This window comes from Diplotaxodon limnothrissa, linkage group LG14, assembly GCF_057381915.1.
Source record: "Diplotaxodon limnothrissa isolate DT_005_m linkage group LG14, D_limnothrissa_male_GT1.1, whole genome shotgun sequence".
NCBI classification, from domain to species: domain Eukaryota; kingdom Metazoa; phylum Chordata; class Actinopteri; order Cichliformes; family Cichlidae; genus Diplotaxodon; species Diplotaxodon limnothrissa.
The window spans coordinates 34,777,577-34,789,758 of NC_140609.1; the positions used below are offsets into that span (position 1 = coordinate 34,777,577).

General features: G+C 36.0%; 1 protein-coding gene across 2 annotated transcripts in view; it reads right to left on the reverse strand.

Moving 5' to 3' along the window:
- Nucleotides 1-12,182, reverse strand: part of arhgap42b (Rho GTPase activating protein 42b) — an 80,529-nt gene that overhangs the window by 54,781 nt on the left and 13,566 nt on the right. For both annotated transcript variants that reach the window (XM_085370982.1, XM_085370980.1), the window contains exon 2: nt 2,188-2,283. In XM_085370982.1, the coding sequence (XP_085227108.1) occupies nt 2,188-2,283 (96 nt within the window). The remainder of the gene's footprint in view (nt 1-2,187; nt 2,284-12,182) is intronic.

Here is a 12,182-nt window from a genome sequence, read left to right on the forward strand (position 1 = left end):
GACACAGAACTGTGCCTTGATAGCTTTACAGCTTCATTAAATAGAAGGCCAGATACAACGTGGCCTGTCTTGGTCAGCCCCTGTGTCACCCTATGTCTAGCCATTTAGCAGCGGTCGAGCTGCTCTGCTTGCCAACACAGTAACATCATTATCAACCCCGACAGCCTGGCATAGGGACCCATGCATCATCTTAGACACTTTGGTCCATTTACACACCAAAGCTTTTAAAGACCGGGGAGCAATGATTTTGTGCCAGTGATCCTGCAGGCAGGCTGGCCTCCTATTAATGCTACCAGTTCCTCTATCAACGGTGAAAACCTCTCAGGGGGTAAAGGGCACAGCTGGAGCCACTGATGGGACAAGATTAGACTGTGAAGAAAGGAAATGGGAGTCAAAGTGGGGTTATAACTTGCATATCATTCACTGCTAAGTGGAGGGAAGGCAATAAACCCGATGAATCACTAAATTAAATAAAGTTTAGTACCTTAGGAACGGATGAATTGGGAAGATAAGCTTTTTAAATGTACATTTTTCTGCACACTGTAGCTAGACAACAACAAGAGCTGTATGTTTACAATCAATTTTATGTGCTTAAAATGATGCTTTTTCTGTTCCATATTTAACATTTCAGAGCTGGATTTTTGCTCATCTCACTTATTCCACATTTGAACAGTTCTTGTCGACTAAAGGATTGACCTTCTATGAGTTGGGGCTGTAACTTTTCTAAAGATTTAAATTTCTATAGCCACATCAATCTTTTCGCCCCATTCTGGCTTGGAATGTGAATGTCACTGCAGGAAGTCATAGACTGAAATCAATAGAAGGTCAGATGAACCTGTCTGGCAGCACATACAGGATCCCAATGTTATGTGGGGAAGTAAGGAGCATCAAAGTGAACTATACCAATACTGCATCAAGATCATGGCTGGCATTCACACAAGGGTCTAGGTATGTCAGTCAGAAAGTTCAGTTTCATTGATGACTAGATTGATTTCAACAGGCTGTTTTTTTCCTCAAATAGTAATCGTGGCCTTTTCTCCCTGACATGGTGAATGAACCGAGTAGTATTGCAGGAAGGATACTGAAGACGTGGACACAAAATCACACAAACACTATTTTGCATTTTCATTTTTACTTTGATCCTGATTAAAGGCTGCCCAAACAAATTTGCCAATGTCTATAAATAACACAGTACACAAATTCTTCCCAACACGTGGCATGAAACTGTCATCAGAACCATTTCTCCTGTGCCAGTTTCATGCATCGCCAAAAAGGTTCAGTTACAGGTGCGCTGCTAAAACATCCATTGTTGAGTCTAAGATGATCAGATTCTTAATTACAAGGGAAGTCAAGGGAGGGGTCTCTAATTAAAGTGTGCTTGATTCTAATGAGGTTTAGATTTGGATGTGGATTTTTCCAATAAATATAATTGGTCTCCTGCACCCATGGCCATCACACAGTAACAACAGCTTTGTGAGGGGAAAAAAGGACTATTCATTTTGCATTCAGATGAACATTACAGCCTGTAGAGGAGGTCGATATCTAGTCTAGCCCTCACAGATGGACAGTAATTCAGCAGTCTACAGCTCCACAGAGCGAAAGACTCAAGCTGGGGATAATGAGCAGTGCAAAAAACGGAGACGAAGAGGAGGCCAAACTGGGAGTCATGCCCATTAGAGCCAACGAGGCCCTCTGCACAGCTGCTTTCATATTCCTCTTGGAGGCTAGGAGGTTTGCACCTTCATTAATCTCTGACACTGATCACAATTAGTCCCTTTGATTTCATATAGGCTTGAAAAGATACAGGAAAAGCATCATAAGCAAATCAATAGCATTAATTATACATGCACAGCAGACAAGCTTAACATCCATACACAAAGCCAAACCCCATTCTAAGATCACGCTGGATTATATTTGAAAAAATGAACAGCATTAGTGTTACAGCATTTTCTTTCTTCGTTAATTACTTTTACTAATATACAGGTTAACTATAAACGAATCGTTTGAGCATGTGACCTTTACAAGACAAGTGCCCGCATGATACATGTGGGGGCGCAGCAACTGTTTTCCCACGAGAAACTAAAACATAAAAGAAAAATCAGATAAAAAAAAATCTGATTGATGTGATGCAAGAGATGAAACCTTAGCAGGAGATGAATACTCTGTGCCTTGTTAAACTGGACTCACCGATGTTCACCTCATCATCTGTCTCTGCATCTCCTATGCACTCAAACTGGAACTCCTGCAGAGACTGGGAGAACTTCTGGACGGCAGCAGAAAGATCTGGAAAATCAGATGGGCTGAGCATCAGATGAGGCATACCACAGATGAAAAGCACACTGAAGACACATGAATCAAATTTTATTGTACATTATAAAGAAAAATGTAATGTAATTTAATGCAAATTTAATGTAACCTCCTTGGACTATACACAATAACCATTTAAAATTCGCAGACTTTGCTTTTGCACTAGATTTTACTTTATTTTGCTTTTCCACTTTCACAAAATGGGAACAAGCAGATGCATATTGCTGAAAACAAGACACACTTCGGGCAAAACATATTCTGCTGTTCCACATCAAAAAAGTTTAGTGGACACAGAGACAAATTACTGGTTTCTGCTCTGTTGCTGCATTTATTTCAGTTCATATAACAGATCTTTTTGCCAATTATGAGCAAAAGCCGTGTGCCCCATCCCTTCCCACACAATAACTGGAAATAGATTTTGCAACACCTGGTAAAGGGTACCAAAATTTTGCTCCCAGAACTTGTTGTCAAAGCGGAAACAAAGCAGAACCCAGGACAACAGCTACAAGTTCTATAAGTTGTACTGACGTGTGGATAGTCAAATGACAGAAATTTCATATGGTTATACCATATCAAGATAACCACCACATCCAATAGCATTGCTTTAATTATTGTAAAGTTGCAAGGAATTATTTCCCCGGGCACCACAGCTGCATCATAAAAGATCAGCATATAAATAGGCCTAGTTTTTATCTTATTAATGGGCAACAATTAATATTCAAAACAGACAAAAGTCAAGTCTTTTAAAATCAACTGCTCTTTTGAACACAAACTAAATGAAAACATTCATTAAACAGCCTTTATTCAGTTTTTTGAAAGGCTTTCTTACATTAGTAGGAGGCAAAAAATGCTTCTAAAAGTATCGTATGGATGAGATAGATCAATGGTTTGTTCATGTGTATGTGTCTTTGTGTTTGCCTGCACGCTGAAGTGTGCTAGTGAATGAGTAAGTGTGGTCTGTAAGCCTTTAAAATAGCATGTGGTGCCTTCAATTAAGAAAAGTGAGCATCTTAACATTCTGAGAACTGAGGATTGACCTGTGCTTTGATGCAACGTTTCCTGTTGCTGAAAAGAGGTGTTCTCATACTGTACATATTAATAATAATAATTCAGTGTCCAGCCTAACAGCCCAGGTCAGTGGCTCAGAGTTTTACTGACCCATGTACATTTTTACTGGCATGCAAAAAAAGGCCTCTAAATTCATTTCTACTGCAAGTCTCCAAGTCATCAAAGGAAGGACTCTGCGTCAAGGATATTTTTTAATTGAGTTATTCAAGTTATTCGATAAATCACTGCAGCCCTACTACTTCTACAGATATAAACTGACAATAGCATAAAGCTTGACAATTCATAACAGCAGATAACCAAATAATGGACTTTTATGAACTGCTGTCTGTCCATGTACACGCCCACTGACAGTCACACATTTGCAATATTTACTGGTGCCTGATCATAATACCTGGATCTGAAAAAATAAGCCCAGATGAACTGCCTAACCTTTGTCTCAAAAATGATAAAGCCCACACAGAAAATACAAATCAATAGAACAATTCCACCCTTGGATACTCCCCACTGCTAGGTATAAATCTATGATTTTATTGTATTCTACAGTTTAACTTGATCAAATGTCTTTTTTGACAACCTCCAGAGAGTACTGTCATTTTTTGTACTCCAAAACCTTCCAGCTATGAAAACACAAGTGCGTGTGACTGCCAGTGGAAATTTTTTAAAATATTTAAATGAGCCACAAGAATTTAACAATACAGCAGGAGAATTTCATAGTATTTTTTTTATATGACAACAGTATCTATAAGCCTTAGTAATAACTGCTGATGAATAGAAGCAAGCTAAAGTCCAATAAAGATTGGAGGCATATTTACAAATGTGGCAATGAGAAACAAAACACCGCAGCTTAGCACGTGAACTGGTCCAAATATGATCCAATAACAAAGAAAATTGATTCAAGCTGCGGTCAGAAAGTTACAAGGCTGACGTCCTGCAATCATTGTTAGAGCTGCAGGCAGCACAGTTGTAAGCTCTTTGTCTCTAAAATTTGTATGCATAAAACTACAAGTTTATGAACAAGTTTACTTCATACAAAGTATTATACCTTTGACTTAATAGCAATGAGCCAGAAGTAGCCAAGAGCAATTTCTCTTTGTTTGGATTGATGAGTCAACCAGAGTGTAACATGTCCAGTCAAGAATTAGAGGTGCTTCAACAGTCTCTGATCTAATGCTCTCAATGGGAAAAAAAGACTAGGTTATCATTTCCTGAACCCTACCTGCCTTATATAAAACCTCCCACTTTCTCTTTGATCCATGGAATAAAGAAAAGAACTAAATGGGAACAGACAGACACCTCACCATGAGTTTAACTTCTGTTGCTGCTTAAAAAAAGTTGCACGAAACGATTTAATAGCTGATTAATGTTTTTTTTATATCTACATTTTTCTGCCTGCCTTGTCAACAGTTTTCAAAAGTTTATGTGGGATATTAAAAAATGTACTTAATTTCCCCAATTAGGCTACATCAACTTGCAACTTACTATTGTTTCATTTTTCTCCTCCCTCAAATAACAGCTTGGATGAGAGCTACACAAAAATTCTCCATATTTTCACACATTAAAAGACATACACACCTTCACATTTACACCAGGGAGTTTTAAACTGTTGGACGAAACAAAAATAAACAGTACTCAGTTAAAATCTGGTTTCCATCTTACACACAGATGTACACTATAAACCAATGATATGTATGGTAGAAATCAGGGCGTTGATTCAAGAGAAGATCTAATTACAGTTACAACTGAAATCACAAGGAGGAAAGAAATGCAGCAGTTTTTTTGCATTTAATGAAAGGGTCAGAGTAACTACAGTGATGACGTCTATAAAGCTAACCGAGCGCATGACTCACTTATAATTGTGGGCCAAGTAATGAAGCTGCATAGACACCAGAAGAGTTCTTATCCATCTTCTTATTTGTCTCTTTGCTGTAAGAATCTATGCCAACCAATCAAATTGACTGGTTTGTAGCTCTGAACACCAACTGGGGGCAGTCACTTCATTTTAATGTCTACTTCTTGAGCATGCCACGATGCGTCAAACTTAACTTTTCAATGAATTCAGTAACTTCTATCTGTGTGTTCGGTGGTTTACTTAATAATCATTCATCTGATCTTCAGACTGAGGAAATTCCTGTGGACCCAAGTCAGTCGACTTTTAAGTATAAAAAGTATTTCTGGTAAAAATCTTTCATTTACCAGTACTCCTCCACTCTGCGCTTTCTGTGGGGGGAGGGAATTACAGACGGGTTGACACAGGCAGTGGAGACAGAATAAAAGGAAGTGCATCCATAAAAAGCAGGAAAAAAGTGAAGAAATTCTCAGACTGAATGCCTAAATGAAACAGGAACAAATAAATCAAAAGACGTGAATACAATATTTTGTATTGGAATATGCTCTGTAAAGAACGACTTCAGTCACTCCCTCGTGTCGTTGGATTAGTGATTGTGGAGGAACCTGGTAGCTGCGCTAAACTGCACAGTCATGTTATAATTAGATGCAATCTCATGTATGCCATATATGGCAATGAACACTGCTGCGTATATCTGTATATATGTGGCAGTGTTTATTGCATTTTTCAACAACTTTTCATCTAATCTACTTTACCCATTATATTGTTAAACTTTGGCTCTGCTCCTCACCAGAACAAGTACCATACAAGTCAAGCTTTTAAGGAAATCCGGTAAACTGCAGCCCTGTCACCAACATTAACAAGCAGCAGAAACAGCACAAAGAAAATTGAAAGTGATCATATTATACATTTTAGAAGAAAAAGGTATTGCTAAATAATGTTCAACATTTCTGCTTATAATTAGTAGCGCTTGCATCTGGTAAAAGTGCGGGGGTGTCAAGGTCAAGATATGTCAACTAGTCATGTCAGCCTAATTGACTTGCCATCATAACTAGTCCTGATAATCTTCAGGTTAAGCCTTAGAAGCATTATGTAGCCAATTGAAAAAGCCTTACTTTTGACATGATCACATGAAGTTGTTATTGGGAAGTACTTGGCTCCCTCATTCCTGCTTGCAGTTGTTATTTTTACTCTGTTTTTAATTGTGCAACTGAAGCTAATATGTTTCATATCTCAGTTACGTAAAGGTTAACGTGTGGGCCTGCTGAGGTGAAATTTTAATAATGAGTGAAGATCGGGCACGTGAGGGAATATTTCAACATTTCAACTTTCTTTTGGATTTATAATTAAAAACAAAACAAGGCAAAGATTCTAAAATGCCTTTTGCCTTTTATTTGCCAGCCCACTCAGTTCAAATGTATGCAGTGTTCTCATATCTATTGTTGACAATAACTCACTAATTGCTTCTTACCTTAATTATTCTCTCTTCAACAGTCTTTACCTAAAAAAAACCCCTCAAAAGTTAAAAGAAAAATAAATTTGACACAGATACAGTAACTGTGTTTATGTAATAGACTCATTAAAAATATAAAAGACTCATTAAGTACTATTAAGTACCAGCGGTTTTACAGGTCTCAAGTGTAAATGGCACACGTAGGTTTATGGTTACATGCTTGCATACAGTTTGTTCTTATACTTGAAAAAGCTTTGAATTTTGCTCGTTAAGAAGGATCCAAATTATCTTTAATACAATAAAAAAAGTTTAAGAGCAACCATCAAGTTACAAAGTTGCAAACCTTTGAGTTTCATTTTCTGCTGCAAATTGCCTGTAAGAGGATGCTTGACAGTTTATAAAAGATATAGTGGCTACCCAGAACAAAATAGCGTATCCTCACTAAAAGGGTCTAAACTTCACAGGAACAGAAATTGCTTGACAGGTCTGATATTATTCTAACCCTAACAGTCAGCACTGAGTCATTCAATTTCAATCTATTTAAGAAAGACAACTGCAAGGCTTCTCTTCTCGAATAGACCACACACTGAAGTGTTCATAAAAATATGTTGTTTTAAGTTTGACCGACCACTTGTAAATATTGCAGAGGCTGCACTGAACAGCACTGAGAGGAACTCAGAAAATGTATTGTGCCATTGATGCGCTACTATCGTTCCCACTTTGACTCTAAAACTGCAGATTTCAGATCGATGCCCTGCTGCAGTTGTCTGGGTGTGCTCACAGGACCATCAATAATGGATGATCTTTTAACTCTGATGCTCAGATTAACCCAACCTTTACCAAACCTACCAATGTTACAGTCACCTGAATGTAATGTTTCCTAACAGCCTTTATCAAAACCCAGGAAAATGCAACATTAAAATTACAACAAAAGTTTTGGTATTACAGGATATGGTCTTTGCCTTTTGTCTTAATTCTTCAGCTTCAACATCAATGTTGTTACTCTTGGTTCATTTGCAAAACCAGTGTTCTCATTTCTAAAATTAATAAACCACAAACCACAATTCAAAAAGCTACTCACTGCTTATCAGAATACTCTGAAATAATAGAATTTAAATCCTCGACAAAATTATTTTTGATATTGCTTTATATCTATGGCAACAGCAATGGCCAAAACGTCATGGGATATTTTGGTTAATGAGCCTGGTCACACAGTTCTGTTTTTAATATGTGCTGTACATATCTACAACATTCCACTCTCTGATACTGCTCTACAGTGTTTTGGTGCTATTTTTCCTTGTGGTCAAAAACCCATAAAAGTATCAAGTAAAGGGTCTTTTATAGCAGCACCGAACTTAATATATCTGAACTCATTTTCTCAGACATCAAAATTAATACTAACTCTTCAGTTGATGATATGACTAACAAGAAATAGCACTTTAATTAATTTACTAGATTTAATTATGCCAATCAAAGTAGGAAAAAAGTGCTCTGTTAAATCATCCCCATGGTTGACCACCTCTATCTAGGAGCTCAAAAGGGTCTGCAGAGTAGCTTAGAGGAGATGGAGAAAAACTCAATTAGAAGTCCATCTACTAGCTTGTAAAGAAAGTGTTGCATCTTATAACAAAGCTGTCAGAAAAGCCAGAGGAAATTATTTCTGAAAAATTACTGCTGATAATGAAGGCAACCCTAGACTATTGTTCTCTTGAGATGAGGAACATCATACCTCTGGAAAATGTGAGGAATACATATATATATATATATATATATATATATATATATATATATATATATATATATATATATATATATATATATATATATATATATATATATATACACACACATATATATATATATATATATATATACACACACATATATATATATATATATATATATACACACACATATATATATATATATATATATATATATATATATATATATATATATATATATATATATATATATATATATATATATATATATATATATATATATATATATATATATATATATATATATATATATATATATCAGAAAAAAAAATTTAACCTACCACATTCTTCATCTGCACTAAAGACAATTCTCAAATTTCACTCCTGTTTTTAATATAATTGTGTGGCTGAAATAAAACGCAAACCTTCACTCTCCAGGTTAAAGTATATTTTTTAACTGTATTTATTTTCTTTGTCTCAACAATCATTAAACAGAAGGCATTCAAGCCTGTCCTCACACAAAAATAAATAAAACAAAATAATAATTAGAGATTTAACACCCAACTATGATGCTAAGGCTGTTTTTAATTTATGATTAGCTTTTGGCAAATTTGATTACTTTATTCACCATCATGACTACTTGTAGGTTTTTCCTAATATGATGCTATTTCCTGAATCGGATTAAATATCTCCAGTAGGAAATTCTTTTTCAGCTGTGGAGATCAGGAATCCAATGGCACTTCTTGGGGTGATGAAAAATTCAGGTGTGTTGGTCTGCTACTGCGATATTCATTGCCATAACGTTGCCATTGCTGTAACGCAATGACACACAACTATATATGCTGAACTCTAGCCCTGGATTTAACTGGCATTAATAAATAAATAAATAAAAGTTAATGAAGATAAAAGGAAATTATTTTACCTCAATGAAATTGAAGGCGCTCATTTGGCAAGTAAACATACAGGATAAAACCAGACGTTAAGAGTCATGCTTATTTAGGAGTGACTGAGCATAAAGCTGCGCATTAAGTGTGCCTTTCATCTCAGCAATATTACCAAAATATCACCTTATCTGCACTCTTAGATATTCCACTGCCAAATTTGTAGACATCCATTAAATCTGCCCCCAAACTCAGTCTACCTCAAAATATTAAGGAAGCAAAGTCAGTGGATACTTTCAAGAAACTTTCAGAGAGGTTCTTCTTTAAACATTTTGCTTAATATTGATAGCTGAATAATATTTGCACAGGTAATTGACATTGATTGATGCCTTAGTACTATACGGCACATCTTGAGTAATCTTAATAGTTATAGAACAAATGTACTTTTATTTGAACAATACTAAATCTCCTCTCTCCTCAAAATAACTGAATTTACAAATAATATAGGTTCAGAAGAGCTCAAGGTTTAGGAAATGGTGGCGTTTCTGTCGCTCAGAAAGGTAATGTTCAGTTACTCAGTCCAATGGTTTCATAATGGGGGAGAGAAATGTTAATTATGCAGCTGCAGTGACTATTATTTGCAAGCATGTTTTCTCATTCCATCTCTCTCTCTTGTTCTCTGTGTCTCTGTTTAACGGGTTTTATTTAGCTCATTGTACTTCATTTTTTTTCTCTTTTCATTTTTGTCTCTTTGACATGTTGATGATTCTGTTTCATTTCGTGTTTTTAATGTGTTTTTATGTTTCATATCTCTGTAAACCATTGCATGTAATTTTGGCCTGTACAAATAAATTGACTTGAGCTGACTTCACAGACTTCAGCTTAATAACAAATGAAAGAGTCGACACAGACTTGAAATCTTTATATTATCAAAAGTAAATGTGATGGAGTCAGTTTGTATTGATTTCCTATTCTTTAATCACAGAGTTATGGGCTGCTCATGGGAAACATTAAACTGTTAAAAAGATTGGGTGCTCTTCTTAAAAAGAAGGGTTTTGAATGAGCTTTGTAGAAAAAAATATATAATTATGAAACTGAAACAAAAAGGGATATTTTCAGCATTAGCATTCAAGTTATGCATCTCCTCAAAACTATACCTCAGCAAATGAGCAGCAATGTAAATAAATAAAGCAGCTCCCAATTTTTAAGGTTTTTCTTAAAGGTAAAAAAATGTCCTTCATTTCAACCTTTTTCAAACTACTAGATTACCCATAATAAGCATAGTAGTTGGGCACAAACTAGTTCAGAAGTTGGTCAATACTTTAGCGCTTTTCCTGAATAGCTTGAATAGCTAATAAAAATTACAATACTTTTGTTCGTTACTCACTCACTCTAATTAGTACTGAAAAAGAAACCACTGGTGAACCAATAATATCCTCTAAAAAGTGTGTATTGTTATTACTCGCAAAGCAGTCAAACTCGCAATTCAGTTTCTGCAGCTGTGTTATGAATTACGTGGGCACAAAGAAAGTAAAGACTAGGGAAACAATATAAGGTCTATATAATAAACCTGATTTCACTGCTCTTTTTGAAACCAGAGTGTAATATGTGTGATTGTGTGTATTTCAGTATAATATTTATAGGTGAGGTGACTGACAGTTTTTTATACCCACATATAATGAACATTGATATGAAGATTGATTGATTTACACTTTAGATCTTATAATAAATTAGATATTTGTATAAATGTGCTTGTGAAAATAGATTTTAATATACATACGTGTGTGTGAATGAGTAATTGTAACCATGAAGGTACAAGGTGTGGAGATGGACAGTGCACAAGAGAATGGAAGAAGAGAGCGCAAGGTGGAGATGAGTGTCAGGGGTGATTTGTGGTTAAGGGATAGCAGCACATGTGAAAGGGAAGGCTTACTAGATGGTAGTGAGGCCTGCTATGATTTATGGTTTGGATTCAGTAGCACTAACAAAAAGACAGGAAGCTGAGCTAGCAGAGAGGTAGCAGGTTTGAAGAAGTTAAGGTTTTTACTAGGAATGACCAGAACGGACAGGGTTAGAAATGAGCAGAGATGGGCAGTAACGCGTTACTTGTAACGCGTTACTGTAATCTGATTACTTTTTTCAAGTAACGAGTAAAGTAAGGGATTACTATTGCAAAATCAGTAATTAGATTACAGTTACTTTCCCGTAGGAACGCTGCGTTACTGCGTTACTAAAACCGTGATTTTTTTTGCGAGAATGTCTCATGACAGTGACGTAAGCAAGTGCGACGTTGGTGACAGCAGCTGTGTGCAGATCAACAATGGATAATATATCGAGTGCGGGAGAGAGTATGAGCGTGCAGCGTTTAAAGTGTGGAAGTACTGACCTTACTTTGAGTTTGATTCCATAAAAAGTGACAAAAACATTAGCGTCCATCGTGCGTGGGAAGAAAACTTCTTTTTACAGCGAAAAAAACCCCTAAACTTCCGAGCAAGCACCGAGTAGCTACGACGTGATGGGAAACTCACAGACACTCGCGCGGATTCTTCAACTGACCGCAGCACACCTGCACCAGGGTAACCCTCCGCCTACCCTGCTCCTGCTTTACAGGTGAAAATAGAGCAAAAGGACCGCTGAGTCTTTGACTTTATTTATTTTCTGCTGTGTTTTACTTGCATCTGTTTGAAAGAGTGAGTGAAAACACAAAAAATATTTTATTTTATGTGCTGGAATGTGTAGAAAATAGGTTTAAATGTTAAACTAATTTATTCAAGTCAGAGAATGTTGCATATAATTAAATGTTTTGCTTGATGCATAAAGTTAAAAGATTAAAACTGATAAAACAAGTTAAAAAAAAGAGACTTTTCCATTTGATTACATTTTGTATGATGGATTATGTAGAA